Source organism: Lepisma saccharinum, chromosome 3, assembly GCF_977018435.1.
Source record: "Lepisma saccharinum chromosome 3, izLepSacc3.1, whole genome shotgun sequence".
NCBI lineage: Eukaryota > Metazoa > Arthropoda > Insecta > Zygentoma > Lepismatidae > Lepisma > Lepisma saccharinum.
This window is the reverse complement of record NC_139231.1, coordinates 37,440,902-37,467,968: the sequence shown is the minus strand read 5'-3', so window position 1 is coordinate 37,467,968 and position 27,067 is coordinate 37,440,902. Positions and strand designations below refer to the sequence as shown.

General features: G+C 37.9%; 1 protein-coding gene across 1 annotated transcript in view; it reads right to left on the bottom strand.

Annotated features, from left to right (window-relative positions):
- polybromo (protein) overlaps positions 1–11,003 on the bottom strand; it is a 149,900-nt gene extending 138,897 nt beyond the window's left edge. Inside the window, exons 1-2 of the mRNA XM_083118454.1 lie at positions 10,868–11,003; positions 5,146–5,295 (exon numbers count right to left, since the gene is read on the bottom strand). Of these exons, the coding sequence (XP_082974580.1) occupies positions 5,146–5,253 (108 nt within the window). The 5' untranslated portion in view covers positions 5,254–5,295; positions 10,868–11,003. The remainder of the gene's footprint in view (positions 1–5,145; positions 5,296–10,867) is intronic.
- Between the last annotated feature and the right edge of the window lie 16,064 nt (positions 11,004–27,067).

Below are 27,067 nucleotides of genomic sequence, written 5' to 3'. Positions count from 1 at the left end.
GATGATGCTATAAATTAGCGAAAATTTTGAATTTTCCTACTGTCCGGTGAGTGTTTCCTTTTACCTTATTTGATTTATATATATATATATATATATATATATATATATAAAGTGAAAGAGGAGAGAGAGGAAACAATCACCGGACAAAGAAAAAATTCAAATTTTCGTGATGGTGTATCACATCTTCAGGAGTAGAGAGACATTGTATAACTAAGCGACTAGAGGGAAGAGTAAGCATGACCTGCAGTGTTGCCAGATCCCGAAGAACAAAAAAAGGGTTGACAGTACCACAAAAAAAAAATTTTGGTTCTTTCGCCTGGCTTGTCGAAAACTGTGAGTGGTGGGGGGGGGGGTTGGTTGGGAAAAAGGGGTGGTGAGGGTGAGGATAGGGGATGAGGGGCGTTACTGGGTGGCCTTGTTGAGGCCTGGAGGTGTGGTTGCATTCATGGTCGATATGTAGGCCCTCTCCCATCTTCTACGTATTGAGGTGTTGGTGGATTGGGGCAAGGAGTGGACGATCACTACCTGGAAGCAGTCATTAAAAGGAATATTGTGGTGATTGGTGTGAATGGCAACAGCAAAGTCCAGGTTTTAGGTAGAGGAACGGTGGTTGTTGATGCGGAGGTTCAGGGCTGTGGATGTTTCCCCCAGGTAGAAGCTCCCACAGATGTTGCACGTGAGGATATAAATTAGGTTATATATAGTGTGTGTGCGAGATTTGTAATTAATTAATACACTTACAAGGAAGGTCTAAGTCTCCACGTCCGATTTCCATGAAACTTGGCAGGTGTATAAGACCCCCCAAGTGGGGATCTGAACCCGAAACCACGTAAATATGGCATAGGAAGAAACAGGGGGCATAGGGCCTCTCTATACACCTGTCAAATTTCATGGGAATCGGAGGGGGACACAGGGGTCAGATAACCCCCACGTCAATTTGTCCTGATCTTGATATATGAGGGGGTTTTGCCCCCTAAAACAGTTTTTAGCCGAAACAAAAAAAAACACGTATTTCTTCCTTTGGGTCCCTCTATACACCTGCCAAGTTTCATGAAAATCGGAGGGGGACACAGAGGTCAGATCCTTACTTCAATTTGTCTTCATCTTGACATTTGAGGGGGTTTTGCCCCCTAAAACAGTTTTTTAGCTGAAACAAAAAAACACATATTTCTTCCATTGGGCCCCATTATACACCTGCCAAGTTTCATGGAAATTGGAGGGGGACACTTAGATAACCTACCTTCCTTTTTAGTCTTACACTTTGTAATTATATAACACTGCATATATTATAATGTTTTATTTTAATTTGTAAAACTGTAACTGTAGAACAATTGTATAATTTTTGTATAACATTTCTATCTTGTTATATGTGTTAAAGGTTTCATCCTGGAATGGACTGTCTCACATTTATGTGTGTTTTCATTTCCAATACATTCGAATGAATACATATTCGTTTCAATGGCATTTACAAAATCACCTCTGACATTTTATGTTAAACAAGTAAGATTATTTTTGTACACGAGTGTGTTAGCCGATGCGTAGCAAAGTATTTTAGGAACAACACTTGAAAAAAATTCTTGTAGGACTAACTAATGAAAAATTTATTTGTAATCGAAGATCATAATACCTTTTAAGGTGTGGTAATATTATAATGGGATTGAGATACGAAACTCTCGGATCCGGAATTTTTGAAACCAGATCTGGATCCAGATCCGGAACTCTCAGATCTGGATCCAAATCCAAAACTTTCAGACCCGCATCCGGAATTTTCAGGTCCAGATCCAGATCCGTAACTTTTGGATCCGGATCCGTTTGGCCATCCCTAGTCTGTTTCCATGCTAATTTTCAAATTTAGTTTTTTTGTGTAAATATAGTCAAGGTATTTCATTTTAAAGAATTCTGTTATAATATTAAGGCTTCAGAAGAGTCTGTGAATCAATATATTGCATTTGTTTTGTTTACTTAAAAATTCTGGTTGATAGGTTGTTTAGAAATTCATTCAATTCTGTATTTGCAGTACCAAGAGCTGATATTCAAGACATTATGATTGATTGATTTGTTGTTTTAAGTCCACTCTATGCATGGGAAGGGTAATCGGGACTGGACCTACAGTTTAAAGTAGGATCCGAACCACTGTGCCATTTGCCTTCACTGGGCATCGAACCCGGGACACCTTGATTACAAGGAGACGTCATTACCTCTACGCCATCGGGGAGGCCCGATATTCAGGACATTAAGAGACCCATTAAAACTGAAAACACCCATATCCATTATGATCCCTTAGAAACAGGAACTCGTAAAAAAGATAAAAACACGCATGATTGCACAGCTGGCACTGGTGAAAACTTCAATCAGAGAAGATGTGAAAGCTACTTCCCCTCTATCCCTTTCTTACTCTCCCTCCATTTACGTCACCATTCCAGCACGAACTCACATTGTACACTGGCAGCTCTAACGACTTCCGGAGTAACATGGAATCCAATGTTAGGTTCTTTTTTCGTTGCTTTGTCCCACTTTTTGAAAAGCCTCACTAACCCCTCTTCCAAATTACCATCGTCCCGATTAAGTTTTAAATTTCTCCCCATGCAAATATTTGCAGCCTCGTAAACATTTCTATTCAATTTAATCCTTTCTTTTCTGATAACATTATGCCTGCTCCTGATTATATGTTCCGATAGCCCTGTTTTGGAGACCCCTTCTCTAATGTCATTATCATGTTTCCTGTTTTTCTCATTCGTGTCTACATTTGTCTCTCTTTTGATAATTTTCTGTGCTTTGCCAGCTATTATATTCAATTCATGTTTGGTGAACCCATTCTTTCTTCCCACCTCAATAATCCATTCTACTTCCTATTATTTTTCATCCTCTTTGTTGCATAATCTTCCTGCTCGAATGAAGAAATTAAGAAAAACATTTGTTTTTATTTTCCAGAGATGTTCTGATTCTTTATTTATGTAACAGTTGGGCTGAAAAGTTCGTAGGCTAACATAGTAAAAAATATTTTTTTGACAAAATTCGATTTTATTATTCAATATAGTTGCCTTTGAGGGCGATACAACGATTATAGCGGTCATACAATTTTTCGATGCCATTTTTATAGTACGATTTCTCTTTAGCCTCAAAATAGGCCTCAGTTTCGGCGATTACCTCATCATCAGTGCTAAATTTCTTTCCAGCGAGCATTCTTTTAAGGTCTGCAAACAGGAAAAAGTCACTGGGGGCCAGATCTGGAGAATATGGTGGATGGGGAAGCAATTCGTAGTCTAATTCATATAATTTTGCCAACGTTTTCATTGATTTGTGACACGGTGCATTGTCTTGATGAAACAGCACTTTTTTCTTCTTCAAATGGGGCCTTTTTTTCGTGATTTCATCCTTTAAACGCTCCAACAACGCTATGTAATAATCTCAGCTATCTCGATCAACTTCACTTTACGATCATTTAAAATTATTTTGTGGACTTTTTTGATGTTTTCGTCGGTAACAGCCTCTTTGGGGCGTCCACTGCATGCATCGTCCTCGATGCTCATTTCGCCTTGATTAAATTTAGCAAACCACTTCTCAACGGTTGATTTTCCTGGTGCAGAGTCTGAATAATGTTTATCAAGCCAAGCCTTGGCTTCAACAGTATTTTTTTTAGCCAAAAAGCAATGCTTTATTAACACACGAAATTCTTTATCCATTTTTTCACAATAACAAAAGCTGCTTCACTCACAATGCTATATCTCATGAACTAATTATCCGGCAGCTGTGAAATTTATACACGTATCTTTTGAAGGTTAGTACTAAGTAAAAATCACATGGATTTAATTCTAGTAACACCATCTATGAGTCAGCCTACGAACTTTTCAGCCCAACTGTTACATGCCCCCGGCTAACCGTTTATGATACACACCTGTCTTTATTACCTTATCCAATTTTGTAATACTATATTATTAAGCTCTCCTTTCTTTCCTATAATTAGTATATCATCATGCACCTCCCGTAAAATTTGATATTAACCCCCGTTTGCAACAGAGCCATCTTTTCTATATAGTGCATGAAGATGCTGGATACAATACCGGAGACCGGGTTGTGCATTGCTAGCCCTTCCTTCTATCTATAAATCCGATCATTCACATAGAAAATGTTATATCCAGTTACCAGTGTAAACCATCTAACATATTCCCAAGCTATTAATATATCAACCCCTTTTTCTAATAGCCATCTCTGTAGACAATCGGCTGCTTTCCCTCTGGGTACAAATTCACCACGTTAAAGCTGCTAATTTCATCCTCTTTCTCAATTTCTATGTTCTCAATTAATTTCTTAACTTTCAACAAGTTTTTGACACTGAACTGGGTGGGATTGTTCACTTCATTAATCCTATTCACTAAGACTTTGGAAGAGGGATGGGCGAGGCTTTTCAAAAAGTGGGACAAAGCAACAAAAACAAACCTAACTTTGGATTACATGTTACTTCAGAAGTCGTCAGAGCTGCCGGTGCAGAATGTACGTTCGCACTGGAATGGTGACGTAAATGGAGGGGGAGTAGGAAAGAGATAGAGGGGAACTAGCTTTCACCTCTTCTCCGATTGAAGTTGTTTCACAAGTGCTAGCTGTTCAATCGTGCATGTTTTTATATTTTTTACGAGTTCCTGCTTCTAAGGGATCTTAATGGATATGGGTGTTTTCGGTTTTAATGGGTCTTTTAAGGTTTTTAAACTGAAATATGTGAAGGACAGTTTTTAAGTGTTTTAAACCCAACCCTCTACCTAATCGTCATATTACACTTTATAACGCAGCATTATGTTTTAGTGCTTAAAAAGAATTATAAACCTGATGAAGGGGCAGTTGTACTCTGAAATGTCGTTCTTCAACAATTGCATACTCACTTACGCAAGTAGTTCTTTGAACTAACTTTATACCATCTTTAGTATTGTTATATTATATAGTGAGTAATATGCACCCAGCCGCAATATGTTATCATAATTCAAGCTTCAAACTTACTTTCACAATCCTTTCCACCAATATAAAGCACTTCCTAATATCCTATAATACTTGCCAAAAATCTTTAAATATTAGGATCAGTTAACATACCTTTATCATAGGTAAGTGAAAAATAAACAAATGCTAATAGTATATGGTGGTGGTACAAAGACTTACAGGATCCAACTTCTTTTTCCTTTTAGCTGGCTCAGGATGGCTCTCCACATCCATGGAATCCTCATCTTGACGACTTGCCACCGAAGAAGTCCTTCTCCTTTTACTCATATTTCACTTTTATTCTTGATTTTCTGACTGATGGAAGTATACCTGAATTAAAAATAACAGTTCATAAATTGAAGCATTTATTTGTTCAGAATGAAGTGCAAAAACAGGGTTGCAAGTTTAAGAATCTTGGACCATGATAAAATGCAATTATAATTCCCAGTTTTCAAGGAGAACTTTCCAAAAATTCAAGAATAAAAGCAGATGTTTTCTCTATTTCAATTTGATGAATTACCACCTCTCACCACACACACACACAAATATATTACCAATAAAATGGTCTGTGAGATTCCAATGTATACAAAAATAAATTCTAATTCAATTCAAAATATTCAATTTAAGATGCGGAGTTTACATTTGCCATTTCACATACTCAGACTTGAAATACATCTACAAACACAAGTTACAAATAACGAGATATAAAATTGATTGATTGAATTGTTCAATCTTTGTCCACTTTATGCACAGAGAGGCTATGCAATTATAATTCCCAGTTTTCAAGGAGAACTTTCCAAAAATTCAAGAATAAAAGCAGATGTTTTCTCTATTTCAATTTGATGAATTACCGCCTCTCACCACACACACACACAAATATATTACCAATAAAATGGTCTGTGAGATTCCAATCTATACAAAAATAAATTCTAATTCAATTCAAAATATTCAATTTAAGATGCGGAGTTTACATTTGCCATTTCACATACTCAGACTTGAAATACATCTACAAACACAAGTTACAAATAACGAGATATAAAATTGATTGATTGAATTGTTCAATCTTTGTCCACTTTATGCACAGAGAGGCTAATCGGGACTGGACCTACAGTTTAAAGTGGGATCTGTACCACTATGTGCCTGGGTATTAAACCTGGGACCCCTTGACTAGAAGGCGATGACACTACTACTGCGCCATCGGAGGGGACTCTACGAAAAATTGTTAATTTGATTTGCTTTATTTTACTTCGCTTTTTGTGCAACTTTTGGTACTTTGTGAAGATGGGGATGAGTGATGATATGATGAATGGACACTCACAAATATCTATGCCCAGGCCAGGATTCAAACCCGGGACCCCTGGCGTCATAGGATAATGTGCTAACCACTCTGCTACAGGGACCGGCAAAAGATTGTTGGTAAAACTTGGATATGGTCGCAACGGGTTTCTTCATTTTCACACACGAAACTACTTACGGAAATGAGTTTCTGTAGCATTTAGAAGTTTGTGGAGGTATTTTCTTTCATCGTGGAATCTATTTCAGCGGGAAATCATGTATTTTTGAACAGAAATATCTCTCTGACGCACAATTTTTGTTCCTTTCATTTCCTTGCACTACGTAAACCAAATGTTGTGAATGTTTGATGACGTAACTCCCTGTCAGTGTTTCCAACCATGCAGTTTTTTGCAAGAAGATGACAATTTTAACTATGTTTGCCTAACGTAACCAAACCTAACCTTGCAGAGCATGGTTTGTGGGGCTATTCATGAATTGGGGCTATCCGTGAATGGTTTGTGGGGCTAAGCGTGCATGGTTCGTGGGGATTTTTCAGTTGACAAGGTTGGACACACTGCATACCCAATGATGATGTACCACGCTAGTCAAGCTGTCGCCATATTGTGTCTTATGGAAGCAAAATAAGGAACAACAATAATTACTCCTCATGTCACAAATTGAAATTACTTTCGTGAAAAAAGCAAAATACCACCTTGAAGAATCTTTCGTCATGCAGAATAGGTAAGCACGAATGTTAAAAATGACGAAAGGAACTAGTGAGAGGTGTTGGGACCATACTGAAGTTTTACCAGATTGTATTTGTTGTAAGTTCACTTTACCCACTTTAAGCTAGTCAAGACTCAACCTACAGTATAAACTGTGATCGGAACCACTGTGCTATGTGCCTCCACCGGGTATTAACCAGGAACCCCTTGATGGCAACGACGTTGCCACATTATCGGGGAGAGCCATAAAAAATAGACAATTGTAAAAAAATTTCAAACTCACATTTACCTAATCATCTGCAAGATATTTTATCTTGCAATAATCTTCCATCTGTCACATAGATTGTTCTGCAAAAGACATTAATGAAGTATACAGATTGAGAGAATTCTGTTTTCTATTTCCATGCAGCTATAATTTCCTTCCGCGATAAAAGATGAAAAATAAACAGTCAAAAACTTGCCTCAGGACATTTATAAATTCAATGGGATTTGGATTAATAGCAATTTTTCACGTCTACAGAGAAAAATTCACACAGAATTCCCGGAGACAATAATCCACGCATACTTCCCGGTCAGTAGCCACCCTAAAAAAATGCACCTAAGCCGATATTACATTTTTCTTGTACATAAAAATCAAGTATACTACTTCATTGTGACGAATTATGTATTCGCATTTGATTTGTTTCTTTAGTACTGAGGGATCATAAGTGGTTGCTGGAAATTTTGTGACCACGGAAACTTGTTTGTTAACTCTTTCGCTGCGGTCGTCGCATTTATGCACAGCACGCCAGGTGCCTTGCTCTGCGGAAGTCGCATTATTGCGAGTTCATACTTCCACTTGCTGCGGGTGTCGCATTTCCACAGTACGTCGCTTTTAGTAGCCTTCAGACATCTGTAGATACTATTTGGAACTATTTGAACTTGTAGTTTTGTTTATATCCGTATGATGTCGCTAATTACGCCTCCGTTTAGAATACGAGCGTTGAGTGCTCTGACATGTCAGTTTCAAATGCATGTTCGAATGTAAACAACATGGCTTCGTCAAGTCATCAACACTTGTCTGATAATGATGTTACTCAACTGTTGAATCAGAAGGTGAATTAAATTGTGACGATAATAGCGACAGTTTTTATGAGACTTCAATTGGTGACAGTGATTGTGTAGTGTCTGATGAAGAATTTGTACCGCCGTCCATAACATCATGGAGCAGAGTGCAAAGCAGCATTGATCTAGGTGCGGGAAGTTCGACACAGGCAAGTGCTAAGTTACTTGGTGACAGTACAGTATTTAGCACACCATTTTCTTGTTTTATCAAATATTTCCCCCGCTCAGTATTTGAACACACAGCAGAACAAACTGAAGTTTTCACCACCCAGTATCTTGATACTACTTACGAATTTCCACGCCGCTCCACCACTCTGTGTCATCCCATGTTTTGAGAAATAACATACCATCAGGGACTACAGAATGGTTTACCAGTGCAAGGAATGACTTTTGTAATTTCTCTATAACATATTTTGAAATGTAATTTTTTAAAATTATTCTTTCTAATTTTTTTTTTTCAAAATTTCAAAATTTTTCAAAATATCATACCACCAGGGACTACAGAATGGTATTCCAGTGCAAGAATGAATTTTGTAAGTTCTCTCTCATATATAACGCAATGTAATTGTGAAAACTATTTGTTTATAAAAAAATATTTTTTCAAATTTAATTACGCAGCCAAGGGATATTGTGTGCCAGAGAATTCCGCAGCGAAAGAGTTAAGAGTTGGCAGTGGTAGAGAGACTGTAGATGGGAAATGATTGATTGATACGCTTTATTTTACATGGCTTTTTGCGAAGATGGGGATGACTAATGATATGATGAAATTGATGAATGGACATTCTCAAACATCCATGAGCAGGCGGCCGGTATTCGAACCAGGGACCACTGGCACCGTAGCACGATGTGCTAACTACTCTGCCACAGGGGTCGGCATAGGCAGGTGGAAAATGAGGAGCAATTACAGAGTACCGGGAGTATCTCCAATTGCTTTGAAATTCAGTATACTCACTAATTTTGGCATCCTAATCACGAATCTGCAGTTAAAAATTGGCGGTCACGTCTAGAAAAAGCAAAATAAGTAGAAATAAGGGGGTCCGTGAACGAAGTAAACACCGGTGATTTATGAAGGAAACAACAACTTCTTGCTATGATTAACGTTCGAAAACTATGTTTATGAATACAGTGAATTTTAACTATGATTGCCTAACCTGGTAACAGTTCGTTATATCGGAGACACATTAAAATCAGATATTTTGGGTTTCTCATGGTTCGTATTTACGAATTGTGTATTGCTGAACGTACTTCAAGGTGTCATTATGCCTTTTACACGAAAACAAACACAATTTTTCACATAGAGAGTAGTTTTTGTTATTTCTTTTTTTTGCTTCCCTAACACACAATATGGCGGGCACACGTTGACCAGCATTGTCGGTATGCAGTGTTTCCAACCTTATTCACCAAAAAATACCTACCATCGTGTTCGTCATGTGCAAATTGCACTTATGCACGGGTAGCTGACGGATAGCCCTACGAACCATTCACGGAGAGTCCCACAAACCAATTCCGATAAGGTTAGGTAAGAATAGTTAAAAAAAGGGGTTGAAAACACTGACAGGGGGTTCCGTCATCAAACGTATGGAGCATCCGGTTTACGTAGGAAAGCAATGTCAATTGTGCGTCGGTGAGATTTTCTTCTGCAAAATACATGACATCCCGGTCAAATAGATTCCACGATGAAAGAAAATATCTCGACGAATGTTAGAAACCTTAGAGAAACTAATTTCCGTAAGTAGTTTCTTGTGTAAAAATGAAAGGAACGACTGAAGATGACCGGACACCTCTCAGATTTTCTTCATATTTGGCATACTCACTAATTGAGGACTCCTAATCACGAATCTGAAGTTAAAAGTTGTCGGAAACGTCTAAAAATTGCAAAATAAGTGAAAATAAAGCGTTAGTTTTCTGAATGGAAACTGTCAATATTCGAGAATTTTTTCATTTCACAAGTAAATATACATATTCCTGATGCTACCACGACACCAAATTTTAACTACGTTTGCCTAACCTAACCACACGTCAATCGTTCACAATTATTTTGCAATTTCTAGATCCTGATACTACCACGACACAAAATTTTAACTATTTTTGCCTAACCTAACCGAAACTAACCTAACAACACGTCAATGGTTCCGACAAATTTTAACTTCAGATTCGTCATTAGCAGGCCTCAATTAGTAAGTATGCCAAATATAAAGAAAATCGGACAGGGGTCCCTTTATCTTCAGTCATATCAAATGAAGAAATGTATCTCCGATATAACGAACTGTTATTCTTCTGTTATACCAAATGAAGAAACCTGTCTCCGATATAACAAACTGTTATCATCTAACATAACCTAACCTTGCGTGAATGGTTCGTGCAGCAAGTATGTTTTCCACATTTACTGAAGACGCCATATTGTCACATGTAAGCATCGCTCCATGGAACTGATAGCGAACTTTATTTGTTCACATCATCAAACATGCCGGCCATTAGTATCGACAACATAGCGGTAATGTATGCACGGTATTTCGCATTTTCTAAACGTGACCGCCAATTTTTAACTGCATATTCGTGATTTTGATGTCAAAATTAATGAGTATACCAAATTTGAAAGCAATCGGAGATACTCCCGGTATTATGTAATTATACCGAAAATGGAAACATTTTTTAAATTAAGGGAGTAAATAAGTGAACAATTGTATATATCTACGTAGCACATCTAACCTAACGTTTTTTGAACAAAAAAAATAAGAAGCTCTTATGGGAACATAAGTGTACTATTTAATTATACCATTTTTTACAAGGCCACTAACCTCAAAATCTTTTCATTACTTAATTGAAAACTTAAGATTAAAAATTCAACCAAAGAAACGAGGCTTTCATAAATTATAATAGATAGATAATCCCGGGCTTCAGCTTGGCGAGAAAACACAAACATAACACAGCACAGATTCAACACCACAATCTTCCGCCACTGTTTCGCTACCCTACCATACAGTGTTGCCACAATCTGTAAGCACAATTTCCCTTTTCAAGGGGTAAAATTTCCCTTTTCCGCCCATTTTTTTCCTTCATCTAAAGAATTATTATTATTATTTAATAATAATAATTAAATATTATCGTTGACCCATGTTCGTATGTATGTGTAAAATGTTAAACAATTTAACTTTTAAATGCTACGACGCCAGGGATACCGGGTTCGAATCCCGGCCTGGGCATTGCTGTTTGTGAGTGTCCATTCATAAATTTCATCATATCATCATAGAATAGTTAGGGAATAGAAGTGGAAGCTACATTTAAACCTCGCTGCGCTTTGAAATTGCATTTCCATCGGTGGCCAGTAGATGGCGCGGCCGTCTTCTTTTGCTGTTTCCAGCACAAATTGGGGGGAGAGCTCTTTCGGTGACAGTCACGTGGTTTTCAAACGTCCTTATTGGTCAGATCTCTTGTATCCCAGCAAGGCTGTTACCAATGGCAAGGGCTTTCTTTTTCGCTGGTTCCCTTCCAAGCACCGCTGTTAGGGGTGGGGTGAAGAGACGGGATGGGTGATGCGTTTACGCCACCGCAAAGTTCTTCGGAATCTTTTACTCGAAAGTAAGGTTGCCTTTCCTATGCAATTAACAGGTTCTTTGAGTGTTTATTTGAAGGCGAAATTGGGAATGTAAAATGTAGGCATTTTCAACTGGCGCCTGAATTTTTATATTCAGTTCTCAAAAAAACTTTTTTTTTTTTAAATATTTCAACTTCGCTTGTGGCAATTTCCATTACCACTTTTGAAATAACGAGTACAGTGTGTGGGCCTCCCCGATGGCGTGTCGACCTCCGTGGCGAAGTGGTTAGCAGAGCGCGCTACAACGCCAGGGGTTCTGGGTTCTAGTCCCGGGTAAGGCATGGGTATTTGTGTTCGTCCAGTTGATAAGAAACAAAGAAAATGTAAGAATTGAAAAGTGTAAAAGTGAGAAAAAGAGTGAATGGTGGGGGATACCTCCGTGTAGGGGGTATTTCCTTTAAAAATAAAAAAAAATGGCGCAGTGGTAGCGTCGTCGCCTTGTAATCAAGGGGTGACCTTTGGGTCAAAATATTATGGTCACCCTACTTTAAGAGCAACATCAAATCGTACTTGACCATGTTTTTATGTTTAAATTTTTGCAGCTTTTAAAAATTAAGATATACTATTGATGAAATCGTACGAGCAATATATGTATTTTCCTCAACCACTACAAATTTTTAATTCACCATGCTCCAAAAAACTTGTAAAATTATTGCTTTTTTTATTTTATGTTATTTTATTTTATTTTTTTGAAGAGTGACAATTGTCAATTCAACCTGTATGTGGAGTGAGTTGACTATATGTTCGGGGTCAGTTGACAATACTTGTAACTCTACCTTTGAAATGGTTTGGAATATTTTATTTCAAACAATATACTGCCTTAAAATTACAGATTACAAAAATGTGATTTAATGAACAGCATAATATGTAACATAAATGTTCCAAACTAGGGTGCGGAATCCCGGGGGGACGGGGGGAATTCCTCCCACCAACGATCTTGTCTTGAAATTCCCCCCTCCCCCCACAAAATTCTTCCGAGGGGGGAATAGTTTTTGTTTTAACAACAAATATAAACAATTAGTTTGAGATTCGAATATACATGACTGGAATAATATCGAGAACATACAAAAAGAACGGACAACAAAGAGCCTCACCTCTAAGGACACTAAACCCAGCAATCCCCAGAACACAGAAATTAGACCGACTTGTTACTTCTTCTCCATTTCTCATCATCTTTCGTTAGCAACCACGAAGTACATAGATATCTTAATAAAACACGTAATGGCATTTATATGTGAATTTTATACATGAAACTATTATCATCTTAATATATCTTATTTTCTATCCCTCCTCCCTTATGCACATCATTGTTCATCTATTTGCAATTATACATTTTGAATGAAAGACAGTCGATATAATATATTGTATATTTTATAAAATAATTTGAGACATTTAATGACATTATATATATATATATATATATATATATATATATATATATATATATATATATATATATATATATATATGGGTCGGGTCATTCATTTCATGTCAAATCAGGCAGGAGTTGACCCTCATAGTCACGATGTTGATGATATTTCGGACACAGCTTTGCTTTGCTCCAAAACCTGTGAAAGGATTTTGCTGAAATATGATTATTACGAATTATATGAGGGTTGTTCAAAATGTCATTTTTGAGCAACATGCTCTTTTCAATTAAGTATATCTCGGGAACGAACGAAGATACAGAAGCGTTCTTGAGCTCGTTGTAAAGGGCAAAAACGGTTGCATATTATGACATGATAAAATGTTGAAACTTTGTAAAATATGAACACACTGTTCAAATGTTCAAATTTCAAGTTTGAACAGCTCAAAACATCCCCCCATCGATTTTTCTCATTTTTGAATATTTTTAAATACCATCCTTCCTCTTCATACTAATAAAGTTTTATCGAGGTTTTTCTTTATGTAAGAGAGAAAAATGAATTTGAAATTTGTCCTGCATCAGCAATGAACTGAGCTATAATGAGACTTTTCGTTTGTGTCGCGCTAGAGGATATACATACGTACTGTTCAGGGACAGATGATATTCCTCTTGATAATTGCCTTTATTTTGTGATGTTATTGCTAATTTATACGTTACTATTTTCATATTTTTAGCCGCGTTCATGGGGACGAGATGTGGGAGTGTTGTGAAAACTTCTGTGTTAGCCAAAAAAAAAAAAAAAAAAAAGTTGAAAACGACGAATGTTGGGAATGATTCCGTAAAAGATGGATTTTGGTCAGTTGTTAGACCTCTACTAGAAGAAAAAAATCTCAAAAGTTCACGCCCTTCTCCCCTGTGCTTCCCCTCAAGCATCGGATTCACAGACTCTTAGTTACTGGCTTATATCTAAGCAGTTATTTTTCTATTAAACTTTTGATCCTCATTAGATAGACTGAAGAAAAGGTAATGTTTCGTTGTTCAATAATGCGTAACGATCTGTAGGATTTTATGTTTTGGTAATGAACGATGTCCCTATAAGATTGGATCACATATAAAGACGAATTCAAAGGAATTATTTTCCGGAGAGGGGCATCGTAACGATCTGTGGAATATTTTAAATGTAACGTACAATAAACTCTAAAATCCCAGACATTTAGCCATCACCTTTCCAATCAGGAAATTGCTAGAACCATCTAAGGAATGAATGTCTTGTCAGACATTGCCGAGCTTCCTTGATCGCCATCGTTTGCAAACAGGTGTAAACGATCGCAATCAAGGAAGAGCCTACAGATAACTGAGTCGGCATTACTGAGTAAATTCGATTGGAATAAATGTCTGGAAGGAGAGAGGTCAGTGGTCAGTTCTAAGTCAGTCAATCGAGGAGCGAGTACGAGGATTACGAAGAGAGATAAGAGGACGCCTTGGGGAGATCGTGTCGAGACGAGTCGCAAGTCAGACTCTTTGTATAGTCTCGAGCGTAACCTCTCATCGCATATCTTCAGCTGTAGTGCAGAGACAAGTATACCCTTTCCAATAAGCCATGTTCATCCAGTCTTTGGGGGTTTAAAACTCAAGTGGTGTGTCTTGCCACACGTAGGGTTACCAGACGTCCGGTTTTTCCCGGACATGTCCTACATTTTAGCCTTATGTCCGGCGTCCGGGAGGAATTTGAAAAATATCATAAAAGTCCTACATTTTGAGCGTCACAAAATATTAATTAGGAAAATAGGTAACAGAAAGAAATCATGCAAGTTACAAGTCTATGGACTACGCTTCCAAACTCAATAGTGAAATTTATTTTGCTTCAGACATTGATGTCCGTGTGCACGAACGAAGATCAAATTTTAAACTCGGATCGGGAAAGGATCACTGGAAAATTCCATTGCACGAAGACGGTTCAACACTTGTTTATCTTCTGATCGGCCATTCGCGACCGTTTTGGTGTGTGATCCTGGTTCACGATACTGACGCTTCGACTGCAGGCAGTTGTTTTTTAATATAAAAAGAGCGGAAAGGACATCGAGGGCGTGCAAACGCTACAGATGTTGGATGTACGTACAATGCTGATAATTCGAGAACTATGTAAACTAAAAACTGCCAAAATAATAATAATAATTTGTGGTTCTGTGGTGCAAAGTTGTAATGTTTATAAATACTGTACTTTCTATCCCCGAACACAAAACATATATAAATGTCATATATTACGTGCAAGGTAAATTAGAACATAGCAATGTTTACGACATTGCTACATGGTGTTGGAGATATGATTGTATAAATTTACGAAAATACATGTTACTGGCTATTTACACGACACGACAATATAAATATATAAGAATTAAGAAATGAAAAATTGAAATAGTTACCACAGTACAGTAATAATAGAAATAATAATAATAATATATCTTTATTGCGGGCGAGGTTCAGTGCAATGCAAATCCTTAAACCAAGTTCATTTATTGTGGATTAAAATTGATCTCGTTCATCTGAACTTCGAAATAATCGGCGTTGGTGAACGCGGCCATGAGTCATTGCCCCCCCCCCCAAAAAAAAAAGTTTGTCCTGCTATTAAACAAACAGGAAAACGGAAGCACTTAATGAACAAAGTTTTGGGACCACTTTCTGATAACGTCACTGTTCAATACCTGAGCAGAATTTCTTGCCTTAGGGTTTATACTGATGGAACAAGGTCTTGCCCATTCTGATTCAATATTCAATACAATTTGATTGTAAAGCAGGGGTATAGATAACAAAATTATTTATGGCATCTGCCAGTCAAGAAAGTCATGGTAGTCAAGAAAAAGTAAATATATTAACAAGTAGGTCAAGAAGTCAATAAAAAGGCAATAAATTATTCTTGTGGTCAAGAATTTTTGCTATCATAATGACTGATTGGTTGATTTAGTTTATTTTACTTCACTTTTTTCTGTCCCTTTGGATAATCGCGAAGATGAGGATGAATGGTGGTAAGATAAGATGGATGAAGGAACAGTCACAAACATATAGGGACAACCAACACAAGACCCACATGAGTTTATACTGGCTGTGAGTAGACGCCAAAGCCTCGCTTATCTGCCAAACACAGTTCAGGCTCTTTAGTAGGGTTTTTCATTAAATAAATATTTATTTTCTTAATTACTAATTTTCAACTTTGCCTAAGTAGGGGTCGAATAAATAGACATTAAGAAAAACGGAAAAAGGTATAGAAAAGTCAGAAAAAGTCAAGAATTCTGGGTGTGTTATTTTGGTAGACACCCTGGACACTACTCAAGATGAAACTTCTCGAACCATTTTCAATTACGGTAACTGCTGAATATTTGTTTGCCATTACAGGTCATAATTCAAATGTTGAGAGAGTACTTTCATTACCATCAGCACAACAGACTCTTGAGAGAAATTATTTTTCATGAAGTCTGTAAAATGTTTGTTTGGTACTGGTCCCTATAGTTTCAAAGAGTTTGACTGTCCACTCTAACATAAATATAGTTTGGCTAAACCTGAAATTTTGATAAAGATTGTCTCCTCTGAGAAGTACCGCTTAAATCATGTAGTGAGAGGTGCATTGATTAGTATGGTTGCAAGTTTTGAAATTTTGCATTTAAAAATTCATTAAGAATTCATTTTTTTTAAAACTGAAAAGTGTCACTTTTCAACTACTTTCTAAAGTGTTCTATAGAAATATCTATTATTTATTGAGAATGTTTTGTGTCCTACCTACATTTTGGGACAGCATGTCCTACATTTCCCTTACAGCGATCTGCTAACCTTAGCCACACGTATGTGTTTAGTCAGTACCACTTGCACCTTATCATCAGGTTTGCCATGAACAGCGAGTATGCCAATAGTTGGGGTGATGAATGATGAATGAGCTACATTACCCGTAGTGATAGATGCGGGATATTCATTTATTTCAATTCGAAATAAATGAAAATTGGAAGGATAGGCAATGATACGAATGTAAGTGGTTTTCACGTTATGTAAGAAATCATCTTTTATAATAAAGGCAAGTCTTGTCTTCCCCTGTAAAATAGAGACAAGTCTTTCTGTACTTTTAGAATTTTCTCGATTGTAACTATCAAATAAATTATGCGACAGAAAATTATTTGGAATAAAAATTATAGCCTAATTTATAAGCGTTAAACTGATATAAGTTTTAATGTATTTAATCAAAGAATCGCCATAAGATGTGTCTCCAAATAGAGGACTCGTACCCACCATCTTGATCACTGTCCAGCGGCTAAGTCCCTAATGATTGACGAATTGTTACACTTTTTGATAAAAGCAAGAGACTTGGTAGTATAATTGTTATGCCATTTAAGGAATTTTCAGTCGAGGAGCCAATCGCTATGTGCGTGCCGATGCCTCCCATGTTCAAAATAGTCCACCGTATTAGATTTATTTTGGTTTGATATTTCTCGGGAACGGTGACGCCTATGAATGTCTGGTTTTCTCAGAAGTTCTCCAAATAGTATAAACTTTCACACTAAATCAATAAATCTATTTTAAAAAAATAAACGTTTGTGAAATACTCAATTTTAAAGTATTTTGTGAGAATAACTGCATATTGAAAATTTTGTTGATGGTTATGTTCTTACATTTTCAGTCATATAAATTAGAGCTCATCCAACATCTCGAATTGAGGTCTCAAGCAATAAAATTTTGTATAACTTTCATTTGTCCAGTAACTTTATAAATATAAAAATAGTATTTTAAGAGGAAATCATGCCCCTCGCCCGAGCGCGACCGTCTCCCCCTCCCTTTCCTAGAAAGACGAGTTTTCCCCGTTTATTTGTAAAAGAAGTAATCAATTCCACTCCTCCGTAACTATTGGACTTACGACCTTCATATTTTTATGGGACACTTTTTAAAGGTTTATTTCATAATCTATTCACTCAAATTCTCTGTAGCAATAATGATTTCATACTTGATTTTAATTATATTGAGTTTGGTAACAGCGTACAATTGCCTCACTAAATGGTCGGCTTCTCACTTTCCGATTCCGTTTACTTCCTCATTTTCAGCGAGGGTAAACAAAACAGGTTTCGAGAATCGACGGGACCGAGCGGGTAGGTTTCTAGTGTTTCGCCCGATGGGAGGGATTGAGAGAGAGGGGAGGGGGGAGTGAACTGCCTCATCCAGAATAAATAGCCTCGGCCTTTTACCATAGCCATGGGCAGGGGCAGCCTGACAAAATTCGCAGCAGCTACTATTCTCCACTTGCTTGTGTCCATAGGAACACAGAGCAGATGGTAGGTTGGTTACTCTATCCCAGTGGTTCTCAACCTTTTCGAGACCTCGGCCTAGTATTTTTTTATTTTATAGGACGATGCCCAATCCCAACAAATTTATTCGTAAATACTTTTCAATTTTTTTTATAGTTTATACTAACAATTGGAAAGTGTGGTATAATCATAAAGACTGACAAATATAAATTTAAATTAGTTACCAATCACTGGACCAATGCAATATTATAGCATATAAGTTCCTCAAGCCATCATCATTAAATTAATTTCTGTTCATTATTATTGACAAACCCCTTTCTGATAAAAAATATATAATATTATTCCGTATAAAATTGATTATTGTATTATTAAATTGATTGATTTTAATTGTGTAATTAAAACTGCCGGCCCCCGTGGCGGAGTGCTTACCACATCGCGCTACGACGACAGGGGTCCTGGGCTCGAATTCCGGCCTGGGCATGGATGTTTGTGAGTGTCCATTTATCAATTTCATCACATCATTCCTCATCACCATCCTCGCAAATTAGACAAAAATGGCACAAAAAGCGAAGTAAAAGAAAGCAAATCAAATCAATAATTTTAATTAAAACTGCACTCACTATAGAAGTCAATTAGGTAGGAAGCCAGCAGAAGAATGACAGCTTATCGGCGAAACCCTGTCCTATCATATACACACAACAAATATGTACATGCGTAAAATATATAATTTAGTCAATAAACACTAGTTCAACACTAATACCAGGCTCTCCCAGAAGTCCTGCACCATCAGCATACTGAGCCCCAAGAGATGAAGTTTGCGAGGGTAGGTGGCGCCACCGGTGAAAGGTTGTTGGCAGGCATAGAGGACAGGTTCGTGGGATCAAGTGAAGGCACGCGCAGCGTGTGTAGCGAGTGTTCCTTTGAAATTAAAGTGGGCACGATGAGTGAGGACCAAATTGCACTTCGTGCAGTGCTAGCTTTTTTATGGAAAAAAATGTCTAACAGCAAAAGCGGCAGCGGAGGAAATTTGTCGTGTGGAGAACGAAGAAGTGGTGAATCGATGGACAGCTTCCCGTTGGTTTAAAAAATTCGCTTCGGGTGATCTACGCCTCGCGGACAAGGCCCGCACGGGGTGACCTCCGATTGACATTAACGAGTCTCTGCAGGATGCTGTGCATCACAATCCAGCACACGTGTTAGCCAGAGTGGTTGGGGCATCCAAATCGACAGTAAAAATTCGCTTGCATGACATGGATTACACCAATAAACAGTCTCGACAAAGTCCACACGAGCTGACAGAGGTGCAGGCCCAGCGCAGAGTTGCAATTTGCCAGACATTGCTACAAAACCCGCATGATCTTCGTTTTTGGAGGAGAATTGTGACAGGAGACGAGAAGTGGGTGTTTCTGAAAACCCCGATACACGTAAACAGTGGGTGAAAAGAAGACAGGAGGCCATCGCCCATGTGAAACAGGACAGATTTGGGAAAAAGCTCATGCTGAGTGTGTGGTGGAATATTGACGGGATTGTCCATTATGAGTTTGTTCCAGAAGATCATGCTGTAACAGGTGAAATGTATTCTGAACAATTACGCCGAGTGTATGCCATTCTGGACGGGAAATACCCGGCATTAACGAGGAGGAAGAGCTCTGCTGCAAAATGACAATGCTCCCAGTCACCGGTCTCGAAGAGTGACCAACACACTAGCTGAGCTTGACGGATTTGAGTTGTTACCTCATCCCGCCTATAGTCTGGAAGTTGCACCATCGGATTACGGTTTGTTTCGCTCTCTCTCATTTCCTGTGTGGTCGACACTTCAGTTCATATGATGAGGTAAATTCTGCCTGTCGTGAGGTTTTCAATTCTAAACCTGCTACCTGGTATCGCCATCAGATTGAACTGTTGTCGCGGAGGTGGGTGAAGGTAATTGAACATGGAGGCCTGTACTTTGCTGAATAAAGTCTGTCTTTGTTTCTGATAATCTGTGTTTCGTTTTCGTTCTAGTATGGTGCAGGTCTTCTGGGACAGCCTGGTATTTTATTTTGAATCTGCAAACTCGCTGAAAAAAATAGTTGGCTTCTTTTATTACAACTGAGCTTCTTTTTTTGTAAGTTATTCTAGTGAAACTTTTGCTGCCGTATTCTGTTCGTAAGTTTGTTAATTCAGGAATGAATTAAAGTGATATCCAAACGAAGACAGAACACAAAATTGCAGGTTTTTACCTTGGAACACTAATACACTTCTATCTTCATTTAACTTCTTGGATTCCATTTTCTAATATTCCTGTGAAGAGCAGGTTCCAATGTCACTTCGGGTTCGGGCCTATTATAATAATTAATGCACTGTTACAGAAATTGAATTACATGTTTAAGAGATGATAATTAACCTATCGTTAATGTCCAGGTTGAAGAGGTCCTTCATTTCTTCCCTTGGGATCTCGTCAAAGAAGCCGTCATTAGAAATATTATGCTTATTTCTGTGCTTATGTCAGAAATTAGTTTTTAAATTATATTTAGTCCCGTCTTCACAGAATTGCTTCCACATAAAAAAAAACATCCACTGTGAAATGAGATTTGAAAAGCCTCAATTGCGTACAATTTATACGAATCCATGTTTGAAAGACAAATTGAACGACATCCAGACAGCGCAAATTTGTAATTTATATTTTCAACAGATAGTTTCTAATTTATATGATCAGCGATCAATATATGTCGTGTGATATACACTAATGAAATCTGTCCGAAAATCTTACTAATTCAAACATTAATAGAATTTTCAAGAAAACGTGTACATTACCCAGGGCGAAGTTCGAACCTGGAATCTTCGGCGGTGACATTTTGAGTCGATAACTCAAATGATTTGGCCACTGAGGCTGTCCATTAAATGTAGAAACTTCGGATAAATTCAAAGGTGGTACCATAATGGAGGCTCTTCCTCCCAGTTTCATATTTTTATTCCTCCATCTCGTCTTTCTTAATCTAATGATATAAAGAGCAATATATTTAAGTTTATTACACTTATATTCACCTCACCGTTAGATCAACTTTGATGGGAAAAAGTTTCAAGATAAAGTAAATTGAAAGAAAGCATACGAGGTCTTTATGGAAAACACAGACCTATAATTCACATAAACTGACTGTATTTATTATTTTCGTTGCTTTTATAACTCTTAGTTTAATCGCGACGATGAGGATGATGAAGCGTATACAATACAATTTCTCTCTCCGTGTAAACAATAATTATAATTATAATTATAACTAGTGTTGCCCACGGGACGAGACGGGACAGGCTTTTAAAAATTCGAGACGAGACGAGATTGATCATGTGTCCCGAGACAAACGAATATTTTCGAGACGAGACAGCATTTCACAGCATTTCCACGAGACGAGACAGGCCAAAGTCTCGTCTCGTGGGCAACACTAATTATAACCCATGGCGCAAAGGTCCAAGCAGGTCAAGATACTGCCGGCATCACTCCCACATGCCTCAGCAGAGGGAGATCATGCAACAGTGGCGCAACTACAGGGGGGCATTGCCCCCCACCCCAACCTTGGACGGAAATGAGTTCTGGGGGGGGAACATTGACGGCCAAGTGCATCTGCAAGGGGCAATTACCGCCCACAACTTCAAATTTTATGTAAATAAAAATGCTTTTCGTAAAATTTTCTTCCTCGCTTCGCTTGCAGTACCTGCTTTTATTAGTATTATCAAGTCCCGAAACATAGCTGGGGATGGCGAAAGTCGGCCTTGGGCGCCGAACGATCTAAATGAAAAGAGATGAATTGTGGTTTTAAGTCCACTTTATGCACAGAAAGGCTAATAGGGACTGGACATACAGTTTAAAGTGGGATCCGAAGCACTGTCATGTGCCTCCGCCGGGTATCGAGCCCGGGACTCCATCAAAAGGTGACGACGTTATCACTACGCCATCGGGGAGGCTAAAAAGTTGTAAAAGAGAGAATGCGTTAGTGTCCCGTGAAATTATTTGCGCCCTATTAAATTAAAAAAAAATGGTTCTAAAAATATTCTTGCTCGCAGGTTGTTTTCTGTAATGCATTGTAAATTACCAGAGAGAGAGAGTAACACTTTTATTAATTGATTTTGTTTTAAATGTATGAGCAATTGTTGAGGAAAAGGAGCGTGCACAATTTATGTAATTTTTGCTGTTGGTTTATTGTGAGATGGATGAATTTATTGTGTAATGTATTTAAATAATATACGTACACAATTTAGTGTCCACGTCGCTCCATGTTGCATATGTGCGAAACATATATCGTGCATGAGTTATACATGTTAATGTAAAAGGGAATTATATTTGGAATGCATTTATCAAGCATTACTATCTTTCAAAAATAGTTTGAGTACTTGTTTTCCATTATTAATGTGAAATTGAACGTGTTGAAAAATAATTTAGATCGTTTGTTCGAAAACAAATACTTTAGCACCAACTTCTACCCCTTTTTGCATAATTTACGAGGGTAATAACGTCTTGGATACTACTACTACTACCGCTGCTACTACTACTACTACCAATAATAATAATAATAATAATAATGTTGGTCCCGGGTTCGAATCCCGGCTTGAGTCTCAATTAATCAATTTCATCATATCATTCATCCCCATCTTCGCAAATAAGTCAAAAGTGGCACAAGAAGCAAAGTAAAATAAAGAAAATCAATAATAATAACATTATTATTATTGGTACGTTTATTATGGTGCTTGCCCCCCCCCCCCCCCCCGCAGACAAAAATTTAAAAAATTCGTGGTTCCGCCTCTGTCATGCTACCAGTTACGGGATGACGTGTGATTATAACCCTCAGTTGTTGTTATAGGTTTCCACGACCTGATTACGCTAATCGTTCGTAGCTCCCCAATTTGCTCACGATGGTGAGTGGCCTCCTGCCTCATACCCTGGTCAAAATTTTCGGGAGAAAAGTTGTTACTAAGTAGAAATATTTTCCAAGTATAATAAGTAAGAATTTGATATGGTTCTACTAGAAAGTTTGTATTACTAGGAAGCTAGCAAAAAGTCTATCACTGTTTTGCAATTGCAAGCCGAACGATACTGATATTATATGACCAGGGGTCAACCTAGAATTTTACAGAAGTGTAAGGGTAAATTTAGAGCCGAAATAATCATAAATTTGACTTCAGTGAAAAATTTTAGGTGAGAGTTGAGAAATTTTGTAGTCGTTAGGGGTGCGTGGATAAATTTTTGTATAGGACGTCATTACTTTCACAGGTAAGGTAAAGCAAAGTTCCCCGTGCATATAGCACCGTGTCATAACACACATTTAGGGGATGTGAGGTAGGGCCCCACACATTCTCGGTCATGTGATCAGCACCACGATCCGGCCGCCTTTATCCCAAGGGTTGCCCCCAGATACACATTGATTACAGGCTAGGTGAGCCTCAGAGCCGCTTTATGAGGGGGCAAGGCCCACCTCCAGAATCGAAACTGTGTCTCCCACGTGGCAGTCAGACGCCCTACCGAGTAGACTACCGAAGCCGTATTCTTTATTTTTATTTCATTTTGTCTTTATTTTTTTTATTTTTGGTGATCTGGTGTCCCTTGCTATCACTTCGCTTAAGAATGATTTAATACACAAGGATTCTATGTTTATTTTTAATAAACCAAATCGCCGACCTACATGACGCTGTGGTTAGCACTGTGCGCAACAATGCCAGGGATGCAAGGTTCTAAGCCAGGGCTTTGCATGGTTGTTCTTTGTGAGTGTCGGTTCATCAGAATATCAATCATCCTCATCTTCACGATTAGCTAAAAGTGGCAGAAAAGCAAATAAAATAAACCAATTCAATCAAACCACAAAATCGAAATTAAATATTTGTTTTTAAACGGACATGCAAACAATTTTCATTGTGAACTCAGCCGGCTCCCGTGGTTAGCACACTGCGCTCCAACGCCAGGGGTCTCGGGTTCCCGACCTGGGCATGGATGTTTGTGAGTGTCCATTCATCAATTTCATCATATAATCACTCATCCCCGTCTTCGCAAATTAGCCAAAAAGTGAACAAAAGTTTAAGTAAAAATGAAGCTAATAAAAAATATTGTGAAATTTTATGTAAATAAAAATACTTTTTGTAAAATTTTCTTCCTCGCTTCGCTAGCAGTACCTGATTTTCTTAGTACAGTAGAGCGTCGATTATCCGAAGTAATTGGGGGACATGGGTGTTCGGAAAACTGGTTTGTTCGGATAATCGAACTGTACATGTTTATTTGCCAAAAAGAAGTACTGTACAGTAAATTTATTCATAAAAACAGGCATCTCTTTAAGTATGTATTACAAAGTAACGTACAAAGGCAACTTTAGTAGGAATATATAGTATGTGGTACAGTTTATTAAACAAAAATATGTACATATTACATACGCATTTTGCATGAACAATACACACAGTACACAAAATTAACGTTTAAAAAAATCCTTTATTTTGGCGAGAGTCGGCCTTGGGCGCCGAACGATCTAAATGAAAAGAGATGAATGGTGGTTTTTCCATTAATTCCGAAGAAGAGCACCCTGCCGAGATTTCTTCTTTGGAACCTTTGAATGTGGTATTCTGCGCCTTTTCTTTCTTCGATCTTCCATTTTTTGAAGGTTTACTCTTCCAACGAAGGGTTGGCACTTGTTACAAATAACACAAACTCCCGTTGCTTCGTAAAACACACTGAAAGGAGGTTCATGCATTCCGTGGTCAAAAGCAGGCGGGCCATTAGCAGCACCCCTCCCTTCCTTCGCGGTCCTGCCGAAATGAGGGGGAAAAACTCCAACCGCCGGGAAAGACCCCGTCCCGTGTAAAGGGTCGATTTTGACTTCGCCTGTTTATGGCATTTGGAATGAACATTGCCAAATTTAATGTAAATAAAACCAAATATCAAACCATTTGTGAGAATGAAAATTTGAATGAATAGATTATGAAATAAACCTTTGAAAAGTGTCCCATAAAAATTTGAAGGTCGTAAGTCCAATAGTTACGGAGCAGAAGTAAACGGGGAAAACTCGGGAGACGAACGCGCTCGAGCGAGAGGCATCATTTCTTCTTAAGTATTCAGTTAATCTAAAATTTAAATTAAAACTTCTAACAAACATTGCCCAATATTACAATATATATAATACTATCGTTTGATTCGGGAATATTTTTAAGACTGCTAACTAGTAGTGGTGATCGGCACAAGAAGAGAAGTAAAATAAAGTAAATCAATAATAACGATAATAATAATAATAATAATATAATTAATAATAACATTATTATTAACATTATTTTATTAACATTATTATTATTATTATTATTGGTACGATTATCCTGGTACTTGCCTCCCCCCCAGACAAAAATTCGTGTTTGCGCCTCTGGTCCCAACCAAGACAAAGCCTACATCACGCAGGAAGTCACAGCACGGAGTTTGCGGGTTGTTTTTAAAGAAATCGTTGACGCACGACATCAAACTATGGTCAATGGATCCGTCTCTCCCCCAACCTTCCCTCGCTGAAGGACGACTGGTCCTCTATGCCTCGCAAGAAGGCATCCCTTCTGTCCCGCAGTCGGGTTACGTTGTGTAGTTGTGTTCTCTGCCCACTCCCACTGCCTGAAGGTCCTTTTTTGCAGGGATATAAAACCTTTTTCGAGCAAGGCCTCATCCCCTTTTGCAAAGAGAATGAATCGGATTTTGTCAACCCTCGCGGTCTGAAAATTCTGTGACGTCATCGTCACTAAATATCGTACATATCAATATTGCCTGAAAGTTGTGTTTACTACCTCAAATTGTTTGGAATTTACTAAACAAGAAACATACATGGTATAATTGTCATATCACCTCGTTATTTTGAAACTCTTTTTAGTAAAAATGTTATCAATACTCATAATTATCTACTTAGTATATAGTAATAAGTCATGTGTTTTGCTGTCTCCGTTCATAGCCCCCCCCCCCCAAGTTGATGGTTTACCGGTCTCAGCCCCCAGATTTGATGGTCTAGAACATTTCAAATGTGTATTTTAAGTTAAGTTCATGTTGCACAATTCAGAGTAAACTTTACAAGAGAAGCAAAATAATACATTAGATTCTCTTAAGTAAAATTCTTTGAGGGTCTCTTCCCCATATCATTAACATTGGGGGAGGGGGGGCTCGAGCCCCCCCAAGTCCCATGGAGTCCGCTCCTATGACCGTGCCATGATGGCATATGCAAGGGTGGGGCCCACACATTCTCGATCTCGACCATTTTGGAGGTGATGTGATCACTACGCTCGGGCAGCCTTTACCACGTTGATTTACTCTCGGGTACCCATTGATATAAGGGTGGGTGAACCTTGGAGGCACAAGGCCGAAAAAGTACCAACCTTAGATAACCCATCCCGAGAATCAAAGCCAGAAAAACACCAGCTTTGGGCCTCTCTGCAGAGCTGATTAACGGAGTCCTTTATAAATCGTGCTTCTTAATATTTCCCACAAGTTTCCAGTATGCAAGATATGTAAAATGTCCCTTCTTTCACCAAAATGTAGAAAATTCATAAAATGACTTAAAAATGGCCGAAAAATGACAAACGGTTTTAAAAGTCTAAAAAATTACATTTACTTCAAAAAGGTTCAAAGAATTGCAAAAAAGTGCCCAAACAATGGCGTTACCATTTATTCACTTACGTGTAAAATACGTTCCTATCTACTTATGCAATGTTTCTGCCTTACCAAAAAAAATATGCATTTGCATCAAAATCCTAGCCCTAGTTATCACATTACAAAGGATGTAAT